The 22,743-nt window shown below is 57.2% G+C and overlaps 2 protein-coding genes across 2 annotated transcripts; one reads left to right on the forward strand and one right to left on the reverse strand.

Moving 5' to 3' along the window:
• The first annotated feature begins 364 nt into the window (after nucleotides 1-364).
• Nucleotides 365-22,452, forward strand: RHBDF1 (rhomboid 5 homolog 1). The gene is made up of 19 exons (XM_077142352.1): nucleotides 365-458; nucleotides 6,161-6,245; nucleotides 13,258-13,394; nucleotides 13,464-13,594; nucleotides 14,572-14,785; nucleotides 15,008-15,217; nucleotides 15,429-15,551; nucleotides 15,623-15,780; nucleotides 16,176-16,433; nucleotides 16,498-16,609; nucleotides 16,711-16,785; nucleotides 16,874-17,035; nucleotides 17,604-17,704; nucleotides 17,834-17,897; nucleotides 18,257-18,351; nucleotides 18,532-18,607; nucleotides 18,675-18,775; nucleotides 18,887-19,040; nucleotides 19,209-22,452. The coding sequence occupies exons 3-19, from the start codon at nucleotides 13,278-13,280 to the stop codon at nucleotides 19,626-19,628; spliced, it is 2,571 nt and encodes an 856-aa protein (XP_076998467.1). The 5' UTR covers nucleotides 365-458; nucleotides 6,161-6,245; nucleotides 13,258-13,277; the 3' UTR covers nucleotides 19,629-22,452.
• On the reverse strand, nucleotides 20,358-22,710 carry SNRNP25 (small nuclear ribonucleoprotein U11/U12 subunit 25). The gene is made up of 5 exons (XM_077142367.1): nucleotides 22,510-22,710; nucleotides 21,822-21,912; nucleotides 21,574-21,679; nucleotides 21,126-21,200; nucleotides 20,358-20,743 (listed from the first exon to the last, which is right to left on the reverse strand). The coding sequence occupies exons 1-5, from the start codon at nucleotides 22,549-22,551 to the stop codon at nucleotides 20,686-20,688; spliced, it is 372 nt and encodes a 123-aa protein (XP_076998482.1). The 5' UTR covers nucleotides 22,552-22,710; the 3' UTR covers nucleotides 20,358-20,685.
• Between the last annotated feature and the right edge of the window lie 33 nt (nucleotides 22,711-22,743).

Genomic DNA, 22,743 nt, shown 5'->3' on the forward strand with positions numbered 1-22,743 from the left:
TCCCCACCCCTCCCCGACTGCTTCTCAATTACAAATTAAGGACCAGGTCGGGATCCACCTGAGTTCTAGCTCACACCATCGAGCTCCGTCCAGCCGGGCCCTCCGACCTTCAAAGTACGACCGGTCCCTGCGAGACCAGCACCGTGCCACAGGTGGCCGGGCAGGCCCCGCACTTCCTGGCACCCAGCCGCCGCGGGGAGCACGCTGGCCGGCGGCCTTCCCGGAGGAGGTGACCCGGGCGGGGAGGGGGTGGGCCGGCGCGCATTCCTGAGCCCTGAGTCAGCGCGGCCGCCCCCTCCGCCGGTCCCGCCCCTCGCGCGCACGCCCCTCGCTCCATGGCACTCCCGGGCGGGCGGGTGGACGGGATCGCGGGCGGGGACTCGGCGCGGGCGCCTCCCGGCCGGCGGCGGCGGCCCCCCCAGGACGCCCCAGGACCCCCCGAGTCCCCGGTGGCAGCGGTGAGCGAGCGTGGCCGGGAGTAGGGCACGGGCGCGGGCGGCGAGCGGGTTCCGGGGCTGCGCCGCGCGCGGGGGCCCTCCGCCCGCGCGTCCTCGGCGTCCACGGCGGTCCCGGGGCCCCTGGGAGCGGGAAGGCGGGGGCCGGGGCCGGGCGTCCGCGCGGCGCGGGACTTTCCTCCCGAGTTTCCCGAGGCACCCGGAGGCGGCCCAGCCCCGCCGTCCCGCCCCGGCCCCGCGCAAAAATAGCCTTTGGCCGGATTAACGCGGCCCGGGCGGCCGGAGTGGGCCGGACAGCGCGGCTCCAGCCCCCGCCCCGCAGAATTCCGGGGTCCCCCGGCTCTCAGGGCAGCACCCCTCCCCCACGCCCTCCCTTTCCGGCGCCGGGCGGTGTCCCGGGCTGAGACTCCCGTTCCGAAAGGAGGGACTTCTTGGGCTCCCCCGGACCCCCCCGCGGCCGGCCGTGGGGCCAAAGCAGCCGGAGCGGCGCAGCAACCGGGAGGGGGACCCACCTTCCCGCCCCACTTCTGGGAACGAGGACCCTCTAGGGCACAGCGAGCCTCGCCCTGAGAGCCCGGCCTGTGCTTGGCTGTGGGGCACCCCTTCCACTCCTGCAGGCGCCCTCGAGGTCTGGGGGCCAGCAAAGCCCCTGGGGACTGCCCTGGCCCAGAGAGTCTTGACCAGAAGTAATTCCTTCTTTAGGGGGAGCAGGTGGGGGTGGGGTCTGTCTGGTGAGCTGGGGAAAGCCCCCTGAACCCCAGCATGGGGCTTCCTGAGGAGACCTGGGGAGGATTCAGGGTGGAACTGGCTCTTCAGGTTTGGCCCTGCTGGAGGCTGGGGCTGGCCTGACCTGGCCCCCTCTGCTGGGTGGAGGCCCCCAGCTCCGTGGCCCCTACCTCAGGCTGCGGGGAAGGAGGGAGCCCAGTGGCTCTGGCCGCAGGAGCTCCCGGAGGCTGAGCCCCCTCCTCCTGGGTCCTGCTGGACGCAGGGTCCTGTTTTCTAGCAACTAGGGCCGTGGTGAGTGGGGGACACAGGAGTAGGGCAGCCCGGGGCCCCTTCCCAGCCCCCTTGCACCCCACCCAGGCCAGGTGGGGCTCAGGGCCGCAGGTCCCTCCTCACTGCATCGGTCCTTGGGGGACAGGCCCCGCTACCCCTCGGAGCACTCCCGCACCCTAACCCACCTGCTCCTCTGAGGCTCAGCTCTCCCCTCGGGTGTGGGGGATGCCGCCCCAACCCCCCCCCCACGGGCTGGATTCCTCAGTTTCATGCTGGAGTCAGGCCCCTTTCCCTGGCAGGACATGTATGGGCAGGTCCCTGTTCACTCAGCCAAGACGTCCCTGGTGGGGGGTGGCTGGAGTGGGGTCCCAGGGGGCCCTGACCTCCCCTCACAGCCCTGAGGCTGAGGACCCCCCCGGGTCTGCCGCCCCCCTGGAGAGTTGCAGCAGGGAGAGTGGGGTCCCATGTAGCTCCCAGCTCCTGCGCAGATGTGGCGAGGCTCTGAGCCCCCCGCTTGGAAGCTCTGTGGTCTCAGGCAGTGGTCGGTCATCTGTGAACCTCAGTTTCCCTGTCTGTAGATGGCCATGGATGATCACTCCCAGGGTGTTGTGACAGGTCAGCGGGCTGAGGCAGGTGGGGGTTTGGCACCTGCCACCTGACGCCCCTTCTCCTCTGATAACGGACCTTGAGAACTTGATGCCCGCTCCTGGGAGCTCTGTGTCTTGTTGGCTGCCAGTGGGTGCTGGGAGGGGGTGGCTGGCTCCAGGGATCCTGAGTGTGGGGTCAGCTAGGGGCACTTCCAGGGCTCTGGCCACTGCCCAGCTGCTCATGGGCCTCCGGGCCGGGTGTCGTGGTGGACACGGGCCTCTCCCCTTTCCAGCCCCAGGAAGAGGGGGGTTTATACTGAATTCAGGACCTGACTGGATCCCAGGTTGGGGCCAAAAGTGTCAAGCTTAGAGGGCAGGACACAACAAAATCTGCTCCAGCCAAGTCCTTATCCCCACCTGGTACTGACTGTGTGGCCTCTCTGAGCCCCCTTGTCCTGGGGCATAAGAGCACCGGTCATCCACAGTCCTGGCTACCAGGGACCCTAATGCAGATGCTCCCTTTTCGCTGGAGCTCCCAGCGCCCTCTGGTCTGATCCTGGGGAGCCCTGTGTCCTGGGGCTTGGGCGCCGTCCCTTGGGGCAGAGGCTGATGTGAGGAGGTTTGTGCGATCTGGGTGGTGTCTGATGTGGGGGGGTACCCCTCCTCGTTTCCTCCTTAGAAATGCAGTGGGTCCCAGGGAGAATTGGAGCAGCCCTCTGTGCTGTGTAAAAGGCACGGCAGATGCGATTGACAGGCAAGAAAACTGAGGCAGAGAGGTCCCACAGCTTTCTCTTTGCCACTAATACGTGAGCCCTGAGGGGGCGCCGGGAGTGGGCTCAGAGCAGCAGTCAGGGACCCGGGGGCGGGTGGGGAGTCTGGGGGCGCTGGCTCCTCCTGGGAGTGGGCGGGGGGTGAGCTGAGGACGTATCTGGACAGGTGTCCTGGGGGGCCCGTGGCACTAGCTGACCTGGGTGCTGGCAGTCCCCTGGGCGGGGTGGGGTCTCAGCCATGCAGGCTGCCTCTGCCACCCCTGCTGGCCTTGCCCAAGTGTGGTGTGGGGTTCACACCTGAGGAGGCAGCTGCACCTGCCCACGCTCGGCCCTCTCAGGGGCCCTGACCCCAGGCCCTGACAGCTCCCACCCCACACCCTGCAGACAACGGGGTCCCCAGGGTCAGACCCCAGAGGGGGCGAGGGGCGAGGAGAGCATCTGCTCTCTGCTTGTGGCGTTGCTGTGCTCCCCAAGCAGGCCCTGTGAGCCTGCAGGCGTTTGGGCCCCTGTTTCCAGAAGAGGAAGGGGAGCTTGCGTGGCTGCAGGCGCCTGAGTGGCGGGGACTGCACTCCCTGCCGGCCGCCCCAGCTTCCCCCCTCCTGCCTCTGCCGAGGGCTGCCGGATGGTTAGGGTTAGGGTTCTGCCCCCGAGGCGGATGTGACCCTGCCCCTCCCCCTCCCTCCTGTTGAGCTGAGAGCCGGGACTGCGCGGCAGGGAGAGGGGGTCCTGGGCTCCCTGGTGGGCATGGCGTGGGCATCCGCATTTGCTCCCTCAGCATCGCCCCCTATGCTTCCAGGCGCCCTTTGGGGAGGGTCTCCCAGCCAGCTGGCCCCGCCCCTCCGCAAGACCCCGCACTCGGGGGTGGGGGTGCCGGGTCGGTAGGCCCCCAGCTGCACGGGGAAACCCCACGAGGGGTGGTTTGGGGAACAAGAGCCCAGTGTGTGCCTGCGGCCGGGCAGGCAGACACTGGGGCCCTGTCTCTCCCGGGCTCGGTCCCCCTTGGCCCAGCCCAGGCTTGCCCCTCCCCCACAGCCCTGGGGCCCACTCAGACCCCCCTTGCGAATCCTTGTGCCCGGAGGATCAGGGCTCATGGAGCCGGGGCCAGTGGGAACACCCTGGGGGGTCACAGGGGCCCCCCCTCTGTGCCCTCAGACCTGGAGCTGAGGAGGGTATGGTGGCTGGGGGGCTGCGTGGGGCCAGGTGGGGGTCAGGGGCCCCAGGAGACCCCGGGCGGACAGCAGTTTCCATCTCTGTGGCCAGCCCAGCCCGGGGTGGGGGTCAGGGGCTGCCTCGGCCCCTTACAGCACACCATGGCGGGGTGGGGATCCGGGAGGCAGGGTGGGGTGGGGTCAGGATGGCCAGGTGCAGCCGGCTCCCCCTGTGTCCTGGCAGGGTGGGGGGTCAGGTGGGCAGCTCTACTTGGCGCACACCCCGGTTGCTGAGGGGACCCCTAGCCCGCTTGGCCTCGCACTCTTGAGGGGAGTTTCAATTTTGTCACCTGTGCAGGGAAGCACCCCCCCCCCCCGCCCCCTGCCCATTGGGGCTACCTGGCTCTGTGGGTTTTGGAAGCCTCCTATGAACACTGCAGCCCCTCCCAACACTCCTGACAGGGTGGAAATTCTGCTTCCAATGTTTAGGGCCAGCTGTGGGGTCCCCCAGCCCCCAATTCCCAGTCAGCACCCCCCTCCTCCCCTCTCCCCCCATGGGAGTTTCCCTCTGGGCTCAGCACTGGGCACTAGGCCTGCAGAGGCCTGGTGAGGGGGGTGGGGACCCACAGTGCCCTGGGCCTGCGGCCAGGCAGGGAGAGGGCAGGAGGGGAGGGACTTGGCCTTCAGGAGGTTTTCTGGATGGTTATTAGCTGGGACCGGAAGACTAAGGTCAGTTCAGAAAGGGGGTCGTGTCTGCAAAGCACCATTTCCCAGCCTGGACCTTCCCTGGTCCATCTGAACCAGGCAAGGCTCCTGGGCCTGGGCCTCAGTTTCCCCATTTGTAATGGAAGGGTGGGACTTTCCCTAGATCTGCGCTGTGAGATGAGGGCGAGCCTGAGAAGTCGGAGCTGGGTCTTGGTTCCCTGGGGCATCGAAGGGCACGGCCCGCAGCTCGCAGCCCGCTGTGGGTCTGCAGCTCTGCACTTAACCCACGGGCCTTGTTATGCACCCGGCCCTCCCCTTCCTGTTGATGCCCACGCTGGGCTCAGGGTCCCACCCTCCTCGGGCCCCAGACCGCTTGTGGTCCCTCCTGCAGACCACCCACCTGCACGGGGGCGTCTGTTTCTAAAGGAGGAACAGCCCAGAGCCATGTGCCCAAGCCCTCACATGCAGAACCACTCAGCAAGGCTGAGGCCGTGGTGGTGTCGGCGCCCTGCTGATGGGGTGCCCAGGCTTTGGGGTGCTGGGTGATGGAGCAGCCAGGTGATGGAGCGCCTAGGTGATGGGGCACCCTGTGTGCGCTGGGCCAACTGCGTGCGTGCGCCCCGGGAGGCACTTCCTGCCCTGCGGCCTGCGCCCATTGGGCACACTTTTCAGGTGCCGCGCCCGCAGGGGCCCTCGGACTCTGCATTCGGTGCCCTGGTGGTCTGGAGGGCGCCGCTCTCGCAGACAGCCTGCCGTGTGCCCAGGAGCACTGCAGCCTGCCTGAGCCCCGCGCTGGGCTCTCCCAGCCCCTGCTCAGACATCATCTATGGAGGAGCCCCCCACTGTCCAGCCAGCACCCTCAGACCCAGGGACGCATTTGTGTACAGAGTCACTTCGTCTAGAATACTAGCTCCAGCCAGCAGGAATTTTGTGTGTGTGGCCATTTTTAACCTTTTTCAAGTGTATAGTTCATTGGTAGCAATTACATTCTCAATGGCTGTAACCATCAGCACAATTTCCAAGAGTTTTCATCACCCCAAGGGCAAACTGTCCCCATAAAGCAGTACTGCTGCTCTCCTCTTCCTGTGTCCCCAGTAACCTCTTCTTCCTGTCTCCATGAGGGTGCTTATTCTAGATTTTTCCCGTAAGTGGAATCATACAATATTTGTCCTTTGGTATCTGGCTTATTTCACCTCCCAAACTGTTTTCAGAGTTCCTCCACGTCCTAGCAGGCTCCAGAGCGTCCGTCCTTTGTGTGGCCGGATGCTACCCTGCTGGGTGGATGGGTCACATCTTGCTTATCCACTCATCTGCTGATGGACACTTGAGTTGCCTCCGCCTTTTGGCAACTGAGCAACTCCGTGGTGAACGCGGGTGTGCACATACCTGTTCCAGGCCCTGCTCTCAGTGTTTTTGGCAAGACACTGACAAGTGGAATTGCTGAGTCATATGGTAATTCTATACTGAACCTTTTGAGTAACTGCCATTCTTTTCCACAGCAGGGCACCAGCAAGCATGGAGGGTCTAATTTCTCCACACCCTCGCCAACACTTGTTATTGTCCTGAGGACAGACACCCTAGCAGGTGGGAAGTGGTGTCTCTTTGGGTTTGGGTTTGCATTTCCTTAATGACTAATGATGTTGAGCATCTTTTCTGTGCTTGCTGGCTGTTTGTAGGTCTTCTTGGGAGAAATATCTATTCAAGCCTTTTGCCCATTTTTGAGTTGGGTTGTTTGTCTTGTTTTGAATTGTAGGGGTTTTAAGGTTTCAAGACCCTTATCACATATATGATTTGCAACTTATTTCACCCATTCTGTAGGGTGTCATTTTGCTTTCTTGATAATGTTCTCTGATGCGCAAGAGTTTTAAATTTTGATGAAATTCAGTTGATCAATTTTTCCTTTTGTTGTTCATGCCAAATCCAAAGTCACGAAGATTTCTCCTATGTACTCTTATAAGGTTTTGGTTTATATTTTGGTCTTTGATCCATTTTAAGTGAATTTTGGTATGTTGTTCAATTTCTTTCTTTTGCACGGGAAAATCTTGTTTTCCCAAAAACTGTTTGTTGAGGGGACTGTTCTTTTCCCCATTGAATGGACCTGGGATGCTTATTGAAAATCAACTGGCTGTAGATGGTGAAGGTTTATTATTGTGGACAGTTCTAGTCTGTCGGTCAGTAGGTCTGTTATTCTGCCAGTACTACCTGACTTGTTTTCTTTCTCCCCACTTATGCGTTTTATTTGAGATCAGTTACTTTTTTTTTTTACTACAGAAGTAACAGGTTTACTGAAATATCATGCAGAAAATAAAAAGTTCCTACACACGTCACCCCCATAGGCGCCCTTTTCCTGTTTTTGACACTGTGCATTAGTGTGACACCTGCGTTACAGTTGAGGAAACAATATTACCACAATTATACTGTTTACTGCAACCCAGAGTTTACATTAGGGTTCATTATGTTGTACAGTCCTTTATAGCTTAAAAAATTTTATTCTAGTAGTATATATAAAACCTAAAATTTCCCCTTTCAACTACATTTAAATATATAGTTCAATGGTGTTAATTACATTCACAGCATTATGCTACCTACCACAAAAGCTTTTCCATCACCCAATCAGAAAGTCTAGACCAATTAAGCATTAATTCTCCATTCCCTACCCAACCCCAGCCCCAGTATTCTAGTTTCTAACTCTATGGATTTGCATAATCAAATCATCTCCTATAAGTGACATGTGACTTATTTTGTATCTGATGTGATGTCCTCGGGGTCCATCCATGTTGTCACATGTTTCAGAATTTCATTCCTATTTATGGCTGAATGATATTCCATTGTATGTATAGACCACATTTTATTTGTCCATTCATTGCTCGATGGATGCTTGGCTTGCTTCCATTATTTGTTCATTGTTAATAATGCCTCTATGAACACTGGTGCGCAGATTTCTGCTCGAGTCCCTGCTTTCAGTTCTTTTGGGTATATATTGACTGGTGAGAGAGCTGAATCATGTGGCATTTCTATACTTAACTTTCTGAGGAACTCCCAAACTTTTCTATCCATTTTACATTCCCATCAACAATGAACAAGTGTCCCTATTTCTCAACATCCTCTCCAACAGTGATTATTTTCTTTTTTTTTCTTTTTTTATTATAGCCATTCCTGCGAGTGTGAAATGGTATCTCATTATATGGGTTTGAGTCACAGTTCCCTAATGCCCAATGATATTGAGCATCTTTGCATGTGCTTGTTGGCTGCGTGCATACCTTTTTTGGAGAAATGTCTATCCAAGTCTTTTGTTAACAGAGTGTAAAATACAGGATTCCCCTCGACCAACATTCTTTTTCTTCTTGAGTCAATAAAGGTAGTTTGTATTTTTCTAGGAATTTTTCCATTTCATCTAGGTTTTCTAATTTGTTGGCACATAGTAACCTTTTATAATCGATTTTATTTCTGTGATTGGCTAGTAATGTCCTACCTATCATTTCTTATTTTAGTTATTTGTGCCTTTTCTCTCTCTCTCTCTCCCCTCTGCCCCAATAATCTAGCTAAAGGTTTGTTGATTTTACCAATCTTTTCAAAGGACCAACTTTTGGTTTAGTTGATCCTTTCTGTTGTTTGTTATTCTCCATTTAATTTATCTGTCCTAATCTTTATTATTTTCTTCCTTTTGCTCACTTTAGATTGGGCCTGGTCTTCTTTTTCTAGACAGTCCGAGTGCGAGGTTACGTCTCTGATTTGAGTTTTTTATAGAGAAGTTATAGGTTTACAGGGAACTCAGGCAGAATTAGACTTCCCATATGTGATATTCACATATGTATGTTGATTTTCATTTTATATTCTCCTCAAGATAGTTCCTAATTTCCCTTATCATTTCTTCTTTGACCCATCGGTGAACAATATGTTGTTTAATTTCTTTATATTTGTGGATTTTCCATTTTCTTCTCTGTTTCTGATTTCTGGCTTCATTCCGTTGTGTGCAGAGAGGACATGGTGTCTCATTTCAGTTTTTAAGAACTTCCTGAACGTTGTTTTGGGCTCTAACATGGTCTGTCCTGGAGAATGACCCACGCGTGACCTGCTGTTGGGGGCAGTGGTCTCTGCGTGTGTGTCATAGGTGTGGCCCCATGCTTCTTTTCCCCGCTGATCTTCTCTCCAGCAGTTCTCCCCTTAACTGAAGGGTGTGATGAAGTCTCGCCTGTGAATGTAGAGTTCCCTCTTTCTCCCTTCATATCTGCCAGTATTTGGTTCATATATTTTGGTGCCAAGCTGTTAGGCACATATATATTTATACTTGAAATGTCTTATTGACCCATTTTTCAGTATATAGTGTCTTTCTTTTTTCCTCCTAGCAGTTTTGACTTTAAGTCTGTTTTATCTGATATTAGCTTCTCTTTTGGTTACTAGGTGCATGGCATGTTTCTCCCCAACCTTTTTCAAGTAATTGTGTCTTTGAATTTAAGGTGGGTCTCTTGAAAACAACATATAGATGGATTGTGCTTTTTTATCCATCCTCCCAATCTCTGCCTTTTGATTGAGGGATTTAATCCAACTACTGATACTGCAGGACTTTTTTGTGCCATTTTGCTATTAGGCTTTGTGAGTCTTATACCATTTTTGACCCTCAATTCTTTTGTTAATACCTACTTTCATAGTAATTTGATTTTTGTAAAGTATTTAAATCCTTTCTCATTTCCTTCCTCTGTTTTTCAGATATTTTCTTTGTGGTTCCACTGGGGCTTAAACTTAACACCGTCAGTTTATAACAATCATGTTTGTGTTAGTACCAACTTAACTTCAGTAGCATACACAAGCACAGTTCCTATAACCCTTTATCCCCTTGTACGCATTATAAATGATATCTTTGCATGTTGTCTGTCAAAGCCATAGATTTATCCTACTGTTACATTTTAGAATCTGTGAGAAGTAAAAAAACGGAGTTCCATTCCAACAACTACAGTAGCTCTGGCATTTGTGATTCCACGTATGGCCCCCTTACCAGGGGTGTTATTTATGCTGCTTCAACCTACTGCCCGGTGCCCTGTCCTTTCGCTCAGAAGACCCTCCTTAGCAGGGCTTGGAGGGGACATCCACTGGTGACTCTTTCAGCTTTTGTTTATATGGGAATGGCTTAATTTTGCTCTCATTTGTGAAAGACATTCTCACCAGATATAAAATTCTAGGTTTTATTAAAAAATGTTTTTTCCAGTGCATTAAATATCTTGTCCCATTGCCTTCTGCTCCCATGGTTTCTGATAAGAAATTCGCATTTGCTCTTATTGGGACTCCCTTGTATATGATGTGTTGTTTTTCACCTGCAGAACGCTCCTTCCTTCTTGGCATTAAACATTTTGACTACTCTGGGTCTGGGCGTGTTTGTCTTTGACTTGATCCTGTTTGGGGTTTTTGGACGTGTATGTTCATGCCTTGCATTAAATTTGAGTTTTCTGCTATTATTTCTTTGAATATATCCCTCCTGCCCCTTTCTCTGTTTATTCTCCTTAGGGACTCCCGAAACATGTACGGACAGTAGGTTTTATGATGTCCCATGGGTCTCTCTCTTTTTTTTTTCCATTCTTTTTTCTTTCTGCTGATCAGCCCGAAATATTTCAGTTGTCTTATCTTTGACTTCACCGATTTTTCTTTCTTCCAACACCAGTCTGCTTTTGAAACCTTCAGGAATTTTTCATTTCAGTTATTGTGGTCTTCATAGTATTGTTTGGTTCCTTTTTGAAATTTCTATCTCTTTATTGGTTTTCTCATATTGGTCATCCATTGTTTTCCTGATATCTTTAAGTCCTCTCTCTGCATTCTCCTTTATCTCCTCAATCACGTTGAAGATTTTTAAAGTGTCTGTCTGATATGTCTAAAATCTGGTCTTCACTGATTCTTTCTGAATTTTTATCTCCTTTTGAATGGGCCATCATTTTCTATTTCTCAGTTTGTCTTGTAATCTTTTGGTGAACACTGTACATTTTAATGCTTTAATGTGTCAACTATGGGGTTCAGTCTCAGAGTTGTCTGCCCCTTAAGTTTGTATTGAGCTAATGATGCGACCTTTCCTCCAGTGCCTGTAGCCAAGTAAAACAAACCAGCCAACACGGGAACCCCTGGAGGCTCTGCTGGGCCGGTGCTGCCCTCGGGGCTCAGCCCTCCTCCTGGAGTGAGAGCACGGGGAAGCTTCTCGTCCTGGGCTGGTGCTTTAGGAATTCCCTGATTTGCAGGGATTGGAAATCCCCCTCTGCTCCCTTTGAAATAAGATTTCCCCCGCCTAGTGCTCTGTTCTATGGATCGAAACTGGTAATCCTTTGCCTCAGGCTGTTTCCATTTGATTGTTTAACCCTGCATTAGCTGTCTGCAAGCTGTTCTGCCTGCAGCAAGTTCTGGGAAGGCAAGCCAGAGGCCAGTGTCCACGTTTAGTTACTCTTGCTGCCACCAGAAGTCAGCACGGCCGATATCCCCAGCGGGCGCACAGGCTGACTCTGCAGGACACTTGGGAGGGGCCTCAGCAGACGTGCCCTGAACTTCTGAGGAGTTTTTAAAGGTGTGTTTTCTTGATTTGGCACTCATCCAGTTCCTGCAGCCCTTTAACTGCTTTCTCAGGTTTTGAGGATGGCTCTGCCAATTTTTGTAGTTGTTCAGAGATTCTGGGGTGAGTGGCACTCTGGGGCCTCGTGTGCTGCCATCTTGGCCGATGGGGTTCAGTACCACAATGTTTGCAACACTGTACCTGTGTAGTAAGTTTTGAAATCAGTAAGTGTGTATCCTCCAGGTTTGTTCTTTTTCAAGATTGTTTTGGCTATTCAGGTCCCCTTGCAATTTCCATATGAATCTGAGAATTGACTTTTCCATTTCTGCAGTGAAGACTGCTGAGATACTGATAGGGATTGCATTGAATTTGTAGATGGCTTTAGGTAGTATTGAATCTGAACCATATAGTTTCCAATCTGTAAACCTGGGCTCTTTCCATTCACTGGGGCTTCTTCAGTTTCTTTCAGCAATGTTTTGTAGTTTTCAGTGTACTAGTCTTTTATCTCCTTGGTTACATTTATACCTAGGTATTTTTTTTCTTTTAGATGCTATTCAGTGGTATTGTTTTATTCATTTTTTCCATTCATTTTTGTGATGATATCTAAAAATTTCTATTTTAACCATCCGTTTCTAAGTGTACACTTTAATTATTTCTACAATATTGTGCTACCATCACCACCTTCCACTACTAACATTTTTTCATCATCTATAATGTAAATTTTTTACCCATTCAGCAATAACTCCCCACTCCCATACCCTGACCCTCACAACCTCTAATCTACTTGCTGTCTATGAGTTTTTTTCCCCCTAGATTTTTCATATAAGTGAAATCTTACCATATTTCTCATTTTGTGTCTGGTTTATTTCACTTAGCATGTTTTCAAGGTCCAGACATACTGTAGCATGTATCAGCATTCTGTTACTTTTTTGGGGTGGTGGTGGTGATGCACGGGCTGGGAATTGAACCTGTGGCGTCCCACGTGGCAGGCAAGCATTATGCCACAGAACCACCCATGCAACCCACAGCATCCTGTTACTTTTTATGGCTGGACAGTATTTAACTGTGGATATACCACATTTTGTTTTTCTGTCATCTGTTGATAGACCTTCGGGTTTTCTCCATCTTTTGGCTGTTGTAAATAATGCTGCTGTTTGAATTGTTTCCTTAATTTATTTTTTATTGATAGATATCACATATTCACATAACATGTAGTCATCCAAAATGTACAGTCAGTGGTTCACAGTATCATCACAGAGCTGTGCATTTATCATCACAGCTGATTTTTCTTTTTTTGTGAAAAATAACATATATACAAAAAGCAGTAAATTTCAAAGCACAGCACAACAATTAGTTGTTGAACAGATTTCAGAATTTGGTGTGGGTTACAGTTCCACATCCTTAATTTCTTTTTCAGATTGCTCGTCACGGATGTGTAGGAACAGGGCTGGTTTTTTGTGTGTTGATCTTGTACCCTGCTGCTTTGCTGAATTTATTAGCTGTATGGCTTCCTGGTGGGTTCTTCGGGATTTTTACCTATAGGATTACATCACCTTCGAATAGAGGTAGTTAATTCTTCATCTTTTTCAGCTTGGATGCGTTTTATTTCCTCTTCTTGCCTAATCACTCCCTAGAACTTCTAGTACAGTCTTGAGTAGCAGACTGGGGGCGGGCAGCCTTGTCCTGGTTCCGATCTCTGGGACTTCACAGCTGTGTATGATTGTAGTGATGAGGTTTTTTCAGGAATAGAAGACAGGGACGTCTGTGTTTTTGTTTTCTTGTTTCTCCTCTGCGGTGTCCTGAGAAGTACAAGAGGTCTGGTGTGTAGTGGATGCAGATACCCGTCCCGTGAAGATGTGATACTGTCTGAGGGCCTCAGCACGCCCGGCACTGCCGAGACGAGAGCGAGGCAGGGGTAGAATGTGCCGTGGCTGCGCGCTGGTCCTGGCACATAGTAGGGCGCAGCATCGGGAGCTGGACCCCCCTGCCTCTCTCTCCTCCTGGGTCCAGCCTGGAGGGGCCTCTGGGGGCATGAGGACACTGTCGCTGACCAGCCCTCTGCCGCCTCCGCAGGCCTGCACACGCCTGGAACCATGAGTGAGGCACGCAGGGACAGCACGAGCAGCCTGCAGCGCAAGAAGCCGCCCTGGCTGAAGCTGGACATCCCGGCCGCGGCGCCCCCGGCGGTGGAGGAGCCCAGTGTCCTGCAGGTGAGCTGGGGCCAGTGGGAGCCCGGGGGCCGCCCTGTCACCCTCCTCACCGCGAGTCCCGCTGCCCAGCCACTCAGGCGCCAGGCCTTCCTGCGGAGCGTGAGCATGCCGGCCGAGACCGCCCGCGGCCCCTCTCCCCACCACGAGGCCCGTCGGGCTGGGCTGCAGCGCCAGGTGTCCATCACGCAGACCATTCGCAGGTACCAGGCTCGCTGGCCACTGCATGGGGGGCTGGGGACTGTCCTCTCTGGGCACTGGGGCCGGGAAGGGGATACTGACCCTGCTGTCTTGGCTCCATTCTCCGTCTCACCCCACCTCGCCCTCCTCATCCCCCTCCGGGCACCACCTGCTCGCACCCCTGGACCTTCTCTGCTGCTCCCTCAGCTCTTGCCCTCTCCTTCTGTTTCCCCACCCCAAATGCTCTGGCCCTCAGCGGCCGACAGGTGCGCTTTGAACGCATCCACACTCTGCCCACCTGGGGTCCCTGGGCTGCTGGCAGGGCCATCCCTCAGCGCTGGTCTCTCTCACGGTCCCTCCTCAGGTATCTCGGGCACTACTATGCTGGCATGTGCATGGCATGTGCTGACACGTGCATGCTGTGTGCTGGCACGTACATGGCACGTGCATGGCACGTTTGTGGCACGTGTGTGACGTGCACTGGCGTGTGCAGGGCAAACATATGGTATGCATTGGTGTGTGCTGGCATGTCCGTGGCATGTGTGGTGTGTACTGGTATGTGTGTGGCATGTCCTGGTGTATGCTGGTGTGAGCATGGCATGTGCTGGCATATGCATGGTGTTTGCATGGTGTGGCTGCCAGCACAGTGGCATGCACTCGGCCTCCTAGCGCAGGGGCTGGCGGTGTTTTGCTTGCATATCGAGGGCTGTGGGGCACCTGCCTGGGCCTGCAACGACTGCTGCCCGAGTTCTGGGCGTTTCTGGCTACAGCTGCTTTGGGTCTCTTCCTTTGTCTCAAGAACAGGGTGAGGGCCTGGGTAAAGTATTTTGGGGGCACAGCACCCACAGTTCTAGGGGCAATTCAGGGCTGCCTAACAGTCCAGGGTGGGGAACCAAAGAGCGAACCCATACAGCCTCTGTCACACCATGTCCACTCCATCCCCCTGGCCCTGGGTGTGACTGGGAGGGCATCAGCTGCTCTAGCAGGCTCTTCCTGGCAGGGGCACCGCCGACTGGTTCGGGGTAAGCAAGGACAGTGACAGCACCCAGAAATGGCAGCGCAAGAGCATGCGGCACTGCAGCCAGCGCTACGGGCGGCTGAAACCCCAGGTCATGCGGGAGCTGGACCTGCCCAGCCAGGACAACATGTCGCTGACCAGCACGGAGACTCCTCCTCCGCTCTATGTGGGGCCCTGCCAGCTGGGCATGCAGAAGGTGGGTCACCAGGCGCCTCTGGCAGCCTGAGCCCCGCACCCAGGGCGTGTGGTGAGCAGGCCCGGAGAACAGGTTCTGGGCAGCTCCTTGAAGCCCCCGCTGGCAGAGCCTCCCGGCCCAGGGGACAGCCAGGCGAAGCCGTGCGGCTGCTGGCGGTGGGCGCTGGGCCTTCACGGCTTTCCCTGGGCGCGCACCTGACCCGACATCCCCTCCGCTCGGCAGATCGTCGACCCCTTGGCCCGAGGTCGGGCTTTCCGCGTGGCGGATGACGCTGCCGATGGCCTGAGCGCCCCTCACACGCCCGTCACGCCCGGCGCCGCCTCCCTCTGCTCCTTCTCCAGCTCCCGCTCCGGCTTCAACCGGCTCCCACGGAGGCGCAAGCGCGAATCAGTGGCCAAGATGAGCTTCCGGGCAGCCGCGGCACTGGTGAAGGTGGGTGTGGGGTGTGGGCCCGGCTGGGCTGGGTGGGTGGGTGGTGAAGGCTGAGCTGGGCCTGGCTGGGGTGGCCAGGTGCAGGCTGGGCGCAGGCTGGGTGCGGGCTGAGCTGAGCCAGGCTGGGCGGGTGTGGGCCCAGGTGGACTGGGACGGCTGGGTGCCAGCCGGCCCGCCCCCGCCGCCTGGGGGCTCATGACCTTGCCTATAGGGCCGCTCGGTTAGGGATGGGACGTTGCGCCGGGCGCAGCGCCGAAGCTTCACTCCTGCCAGCTTCCTGGAGGAGGACACGGCTGACTTCCCTGACGAACTGGACACGTCCTTCTTCGCGCGGGTAAGCGCCCGCTGCGTTGGGTGTGGCCTCCGCGGCCCCGCGGCTCGCCCTGACCAGGCGTGTGTGCTCAGGAAGGTGTTCTCCACGAGGAGCTGTCCACGTACCCCGACGAAGTGTTTGAGTCTCCGTCCGAGGCGGCACTCAAGGCCTGGGAAAAGGCCCCAGAACAGACCGACCTCACCGGCGGGGCGCTGGACCGCAGCGAGCTGGAGCGGAGCCACCTGATGCTGTGAGGCAGCCCCGGGCCGGGTGGGCTGGGCTGCGGCGCGGGAGGGAGGGAGGACGCGGTCAGAATCAGCCGCCCTCGAGGGCCCCTTGCTTTGTGCTTAAGGTCTAGGGTGCCGAGGGAGGGGTCACGGTGGCTAGGGCACCCGAGGCTGGGCGCAGCGTCCCGTCTGGCCACCCACGAAGCGGGCCGGCCCCCATCGTGGGCTGAGGAGGGGCAGGACGTGGCAGAGGCGGGCCGAGGCGCAGACACCTCAGGAGGCGCGCCTGGCCTCCGTGGGAATGAGGGAGGGCCGCAGAACCGCGCAGCGGGGGCCTGCTTCCGGCCAGGGGCAGGATGGAGACATGCGAGCCTGGTCCCACCTGGGAGGGATGGAAGGTGACCGCGGCCCTCCCCAGGCCCCTGGAGCGCGGCTGGCGGAAGCAGAAGGAGGGCTCGGCGGCGGCCCCGCAGCCCAAAGTGAGGCTGCGGCAGGAGGTGGTGAGCGCGGCGGGGCCGCGGCGGGGCCAGCGCATCGCGGTGCCGGTACGCAAGCTCTTCGCCCGGGAGAAGCGGCCGTACGGGCTGGGCATGGTGGGGCGGCTCACCAATCGCACCTACCGCAAGCGCATCGACAGCTACGTCAAGCGCCAGATCGAGGACATGGACGACCACAGGTGGGCGCGGGGCTCCGGGGGGTGCGGGGTGCGGGGGGGCGCCCGCTGACACTGCACCCCGCAGGCCCTTCTTCACCTACTGGCTCACCTTCGTGCACTCGCTCGTCACCATCCTGGCCGTGGGCATCTACGGCATCGCGCCCGTGGGCTTCTCGCAGCACGAGGCGGTGGACTCGGTGAGCACCAGGCGCGGGCGGGGCCTGGACACCTTCCCGCGGCGGAGGGAGGCGGCCCGAGTCAGCTCGACCTGATTCTGCCCCTCGACTCCGTGCCCCAGGTGTTGCGGAACCGCGGCGTCTACGAGAACGTCAAGTATGTGCAGCAGGAGAACTTCTGGATCGGGCCCAGCTCGGTGAGGGCGGGGCGGTGCCTGGGGGCGGTGCGGGGCGGTGCCTGGGGGTGGGGCCGGGGCCGCAGCTCCCCCTCCCGCTCGCCCGCAGGAGGCCCTCATCCACCTGGGCGCCAAGTTCTCGCCCTGCATGCGCCAGGACCCGCAGGTGCACAGCTTCATCCGCGCGGCGCGGGAGCGCGAGAAGCACTCGGCCTGCTGTGTGCGCAACGACCGCTCGGGCTGCGTGCAGACCTCGGAGGAGGAGTGCTCGGTGCGTCCGCGCGGTCCGCCTCTGCGCCCCTCGGCCCTGTGCGCACTCTTTTCGGACCTCGGGCCATTGACCCATACGAGCCCCCTCTTTACAGTCATTCCTCTTATCCCCAAATTCCATCACTTGCTCCTGCCGCAGAGACCTTTTTTTTTTTAAAAGCTCACAAACACAGACCACCTCTTTAACGGTCTTTTGATCAGGATCCGAGCTTTCAGCTTGTGTTTTGAGGGCATGTGTCCGATTGTCTTTCTTCTCAAGAGATTTTCATTGTTAGCATTTCATTGTCTTCTATGGAGAAGCCACAGAAGACACTTCCCTGATTTTGGACCCAGAGACTGATTCTAAATTTAACCTAGGAGGAATTTTGCTGTTGAACAAAATCTCCCAAAGCCAGGTTGATTTCCCATCCTGCCTCATTTCCTGGAGGCTGAGTTGGAGGAATTGGAGGGTGTCCACTGGCCAGGCCACCCTCCAGCGAGCCCAGTGGGTCTGCTCTGCTCCCTGCAGTCCTGGCTGCACTGGGGGAGGGGCGGGCTCCAACCAGGGGCTGAGCCCTGTGTCTCCACAGTCCACGCTGGCCGTGTGGGTGAAGTGGCCTGTGCACCCCAGTGCCCCAGACTTTGCTGGCCACAAGAGGCAGTTTGGTTCCGTCTGCCATCAGGACCCCAGGTCAGTCCTGCTGGACCCTTCCTCACCCACCTTCATATTCTCTTGGGGGAGAGGGTCTATGAACCCCACCTCATTGAGTCGGGTGAGGGTGCATGAAGCAGGGTCTGACCCTGTACTGGGCTCATGCAGGGTATGTGACGAGCCGTCCTCTGAGGACCCCCACGAGTGGCCTGATGACATTACCAGGTGGCCGGTGAGCAGGGGGTGTTGGGGATGTCACCCTTGCCACACGGGCAAGATAATCACTTCACTCATTGGTGATACCAGAGAGGGCCCCAATCTCAGCAGCACTCACGGACCCAAATGCCAAAGCCCTGGGCTTCACCCAGGCTGGCCCCCTGTGCCTGAGCAGGTGAGCTTTGCACTCGGGAGGCCACGCAGCACTGTTGCAGTTTGACAGATGGGCCAACTGGGGCTCAGGGCGCAGTGGCCTGCTTGAAGCACTGGGAGGCCTGTGAACCTGCCCCCTAACTTTGTTCCCTGCTCCAAGCATGGTTTGGGGCCCAAGGCTGGGGACAGCCCTGACCCACCTCATCCCCACCTGCGACCCAGATCTGCACCAAAAGCAGCGCCGGAAACCACACCAACCACCCGCACATGGACTGCGCCATCACAGGCCGGCCCTGCTGCATCGGCACCAAGGGCAGGTGTGTGGTGCACATGCACAAGTGGGCCCTGGGCTCAGAGCATGGCCTTGGGGCTGGGCCCTCCCTCACTCACCTGAAATTCAGGCAGGATTCCAAGGGGACCTGGGCGAAGCTGGAGGGTGGGACGGGAGCAGGCCCCCTCTGCACAGTGACACCCTCTACTGCGGCCTGACTTTCCAGGTGTGAGATCACCTCCCGGGAGTACTGTGACTTCATGAGGGGCTACTTCCACGAGGAGGCCACACTCTGCTCTCAGGTAGGCCTCAGGTGGGTGGGCGGGGGTGCCCCTTCCCCACTCCAACACTGATGGCTGCTCTGGGCAGGTCCACTGCATGGACGACGTGTGTGGGCTCCTACCCTTCCTCAACCCTGAAGTGCCCGACCAGTTCTACCGCCTGTGGCTGTCACTATTCCTGCACGCTGGGCAAGTGCTGCCGTCGGGCTGGGCAGGGCTGGACAAGTGGGACCAGGGGCTGGGATGGGGCCAAGGTGGCCCGGACACCCTCCCTGCTGAGTGCCTCGCTCCTGCCCGCAGGGTCCTGCACTGCCTGGTTTCCATCTGCTTCCAGATGACCATCCTGCGGGACTTGGAGAAGCTGGCAGGCTGGCACCGCATCTCCATCATCTACCTGCTAAGTGGCATCACTGGCAACCTGGCCAGTGCCATCTTCCTGCCATACCGGGCCGAGGTGAGCTGTCCCCTCAGGGCGGGGACCCTCTGCTGGGCTCTGCAGTCCTGCTGTGCTTCGGGCCATGTGAGGTGGCGCTTGAGATGAGGCCCGGGGCACAGGGCATCTGCTCAGCTGGGATGGGCCCGGGAATGCCACAGCCAGCTCATGGCCGCCCTGCTCTCCCAGGTGGGCCCAGCGGGCTCGCAGTTCGGCATCCTGGCCTGCCTCTTCGTAGAGCTCTTCCAGAGCTGGCAGATCTTGGCGCGGCCCTGGCGTGCCTTCTTCAAGCTGCTGGCCGTGGTACTCTCGCTCTTTACCTTTGGGCTGCTGCCTTGGATCGATAACTTTGCCCACATCTCAGGCTTTGTCAGCGGCCTCTTCCTCTCCTTCGCCTTCCTGCCCTACATCAGCTTCGGCAAATTCGATCTGTACCGTAAGCGCTGCCAGATCATCGTGTTCCAGGTGGTCTTTGTGGGCCTCCTGGCCGGCCTGGTGGTCCTTTTCTATGTCTACCCTGTCCGCTGCGAGTGGTGCGAGCTCCTCACCTGCATCCCCTTCACCGACAAGTTCTGTGAAAAGTACGAGCTGGATGCGCAGCTCCACTGAGCCAGGCTGCAGGCTGGCCTCCCAGCAGGCCGGAGACAGGAGGCACGCACGCCCCAGCTGTGCAGGCTGTGGACCTGCTGCCTCCGAGCCGGACTCGATGTTCTCCACACACACACCTCGGTGCCTTGTTTAACCCCTCGTGCTATTGGGGTTTATTACCAGTTCTTGCAACTACCTTTTAACTAGTCTCTTGACGACCACCTCATGTGGCCAATAAATGGACTGGGAGCGTTTTAGCTGCCACTAACTTACTATGAATTGTCTCTTCCTTTCTGGTTTCTGGCTGGGCAGCCAGTGAGGTTCCCCAGCCTCCAGGGCCCTCGCCTCCAATGTCCAGTTCCCCAGGACAGGCTCTCCCAGTGAGGTCACAGTGAGGTGAGGGTGGAGCAGGACTGCAGGGACCCGCTGGCATGCCCTCGCCCTGCGGGGGCGCTGCCCCACCTCCCTGCATGTCCAGCTGCTCGTTTCACCACCACCCCTCCACTGAGTCTGAGACTGCTGCTGGGAAAGCCTGTGGGGTTTCTGTGGCTGTATGCCCCACACTACCACTGTGGTCACCAGGACCCAGCCCTTACTCCCCCACTAGCTCAGACAGATGGTACCCGTCTTCTGTTCCCTCCCCACCACACAGGCAACGGGAACAGGGCTATATGGTCGGGGGAACAGGTGTGCAGTCTTGGGCCTCACCCCTCCTCATTCCCAGTCCCTCCTGCTTAAGGTACAGTTGCCTTTTTGAATTTTCAAACTAAAAAGCAGATTTATTTTGTATACAAAGCTGGGCCCACAGGCTTCTAGGATCCACCAGGCCATCGGGATGTCTGGGCCCAGGGAGGGGTCAGCTTGGCCAACCCAAGCAGGAGAGGAGTGCCTGGGCCTGGGCCTGAGCTGCCCATCCCAGAGGGCCCTGCTGACAGCCCCATGGGGGAGGGGGAGGAGGCAGAACCCACCTGGGGTGATGCCACCTCAACCTGCCTCTGAAAATGGACGGTGACTTAAGGGCTCTTTCCTGCAGAAAAAGCCTGGCCACCAGTGAACAAAGCTGCCCTAGTCCAGTGGTTCATTTTTGCCTCAGCTTTTTGATGAAGGAGACCTCATCCCGGTTCCGGATACCATAACTGAAAGAGAAGGAAAGAGGGCCGTGTTGGACCTACACAAAACTCCTCAGGGGCTCCCACCTGAGCTCCTGAGAGGCTCATCTAGGACAGTCCACATGTCCGTCCTCCCGCAGCCCCACTCTTCTCCATGCACATGCAGCCCCCCAGCACGCACTCCTCATGCTGGTGAGATCTGCAGTGCACTCAAATCTGCTCCTCTGCCTGTCCTCCACAACGCGGGAGGGCTAAGACCCAGCTCCCTGGAAGCACCCCAGGACTTCTGCTGACCCCACAGGACTTCTTGGGAAGGCAACAGCACCCACGTGCTCTTGGCTCTCCCCTAGGAGGGGTCCTGGAGGCAAGAACCAATCTTCCCAGTGGTGAAGATGCAGCCTGAACTTACTCTCGGAGCTTCTTCCTGTCCTCTGTGAGCTTCTCCCCTGCGGACGTCAAGTGGTACGTCCTCCACACGTAGGACCTGCGGGAGGGACGCAGGTGAATGCCTGCTGCCTCAGCCCTTTGGGACCCGCAGCGGCCTGCCTCTCCTTCTGTGCTATTCCTGCACCACGTGCGCCCCTCCAAGTAGCTCCAAGGAGGTGCTGCTCTCAAAAGACCAAACACCCTCGGCTGCAGAACCAGGCAAGGAAGGGAGGGGCTGCCAGCAGACAGCAGCACCACCAGGAGCCCAGATGAGGATGGCGCAGATGAGGAAGAACTGCCCGAGCTTCTTGGGGCAGGGAGTGCGTCCCTCGCCGCTTTACAGCAGCAGTGCTCACTTGGAGCTGGAGCTACTTCCCCGCCGGCCCACGCCTGCCTCCGAAAGGCTGCCCAGGAGCCACCACCCCACCTACCAGCTGATGTGCTGGATGCCGCCGTCCCGCTCCTGCTTGAGCTGCACGTATCTCTGGATGGCCTTCTTCAAGTCCAGGACCGTGGCGTTCTGCACGACGACCACAGCTGCCACCGGGGACACAAACGGGAGACCGTGGTGGGGACCGACTGTCAGAGCCCACATGCCCTGCCCACCCCTGCTAACAACAAGGCATCCATGCACCACACGTTGTCTCGCCACCTGGCCCTGTGAGGACGGGCCACTTACGCATGACTTCTCCATCCATCTTGCACACACGGACTGTCATTGCCTGTCCATATTCTAGTGCTATCTGGGAATTGACCTCTTCCAAAGTGACCTAGAAAAGACCAAGGGGTGTGTGGGGCCCAGCGCTCCTTCATTACCCCAAACAGCATGAAGGAGAACAAGCTGGCCGTGTCCACACAGTGGTCACCACGTTTTATGAAGGGTAGGGAGGGAAAGGGGGTCTTGCCTGTAAACTAGATTTCCCGCTTACTCGTGTTCCACCCACACATTTACGTTCAAGTTTCAGACTGGACAGAAGCGGTGGGCGTGGGGTGGGGGCCAGGAGTACAGACACAGGAGGATGCGCCCACTCCGGGTCCAGGCCTTTGCTTCCTACAGCCTAAAGGCTGGGCAGGAGAGGACGCCGGGCTGGTCGCTCCACCCGGAGGGCCCTCGGTCACCAGACAGGGCCAGCGTGCGAAGGGTAAGGGGCACCGGCACGCGCACGACCCGAGACGACGGGAGTGTAAATGCACCACTCATGGAGAAGTCAGCTCTGGACTTGTTTGTGCTTAAAGCCTGCCCACCGCGAAGGTTTTCTGTGCACTAACTGCGGCTTTTAAACCTGCTGCGACCGCGCGCCGCGAGCGCCGCCGAGACCCGCGCCCGGGGCCTCCGCCAGCGCGGGCACCTGGGCCCGCCCGCGCACCTGGATGGGGAGGTCGCACAGCAGCGGGTCCTGCACCACCATGGCGAGGCCCTCCTGGAACACGTCCACCGCCTCCGAGTGCGGCAGCGCCTCCTCCTCGTCCTCCTCGTCCTCCGGCGCCAGTGGGCGCGCCCCGACCCCCGCCTCGGCCAGGGCGGCGGGTGCTGGGAGCCGCTCCCGCAGGCTCGCGCGAGGGTGGCAGAGTGCGCACGCGCCGGGACCGCAGCGCGCAGA

This window comes from Tamandua tetradactyla, chromosome 23, assembly GCF_023851605.1.
Source record: "Tamandua tetradactyla isolate mTamTet1 chromosome 23, mTamTet1.pri, whole genome shotgun sequence".
In the NCBI taxonomy this organism is placed as follows: Eukaryota; Metazoa; Chordata; class Mammalia; order Pilosa; family Myrmecophagidae; genus Tamandua; species Tamandua tetradactyla.

Coding starts and splice junctions, on each gene's coding strand:
- RHBDF1 (XM_077142352.1), top strand. CDS start 13,278: ATGAGTGAGGCACGCAGGGACAGCACGAGCAGCCTGCAGCGCAAGAAG. Junction 15,781..16,175: donor GAGCGGAGCCACCTGATGCT/GTGAGGCAGCCC, acceptor GGCCCTCCCCAG/GCCCCTGGAGCGCGGCTGGC. Junction 16,434..16,497: donor GAGGACATGGACGACCACAG/GTGGGCGCGGGG, acceptor TGCACCCCGCAG/GCCCTTCTTCACCTACTGGC.
- SNRNP25 (XM_077142367.1), bottom strand. CDS start 22,551: ATGGTGGTGCAGGACCCGCTGCTGTGCGACCTCCCCATCCAG. Junction 21,680..21,821: donor GATGGATGGAGAAGTCATGC/GTAAGTGGCCCG, acceptor CCCCGGTGGCAG/CTGTGGTCGTCGTGCAGAAC. Junction 21,201..21,573: donor GGCATCCAGCACATCAGCTG/GTAGGTGGGGTG, acceptor TCCCTCCCGCAG/GTCCTACGTGTGGAGGACGT.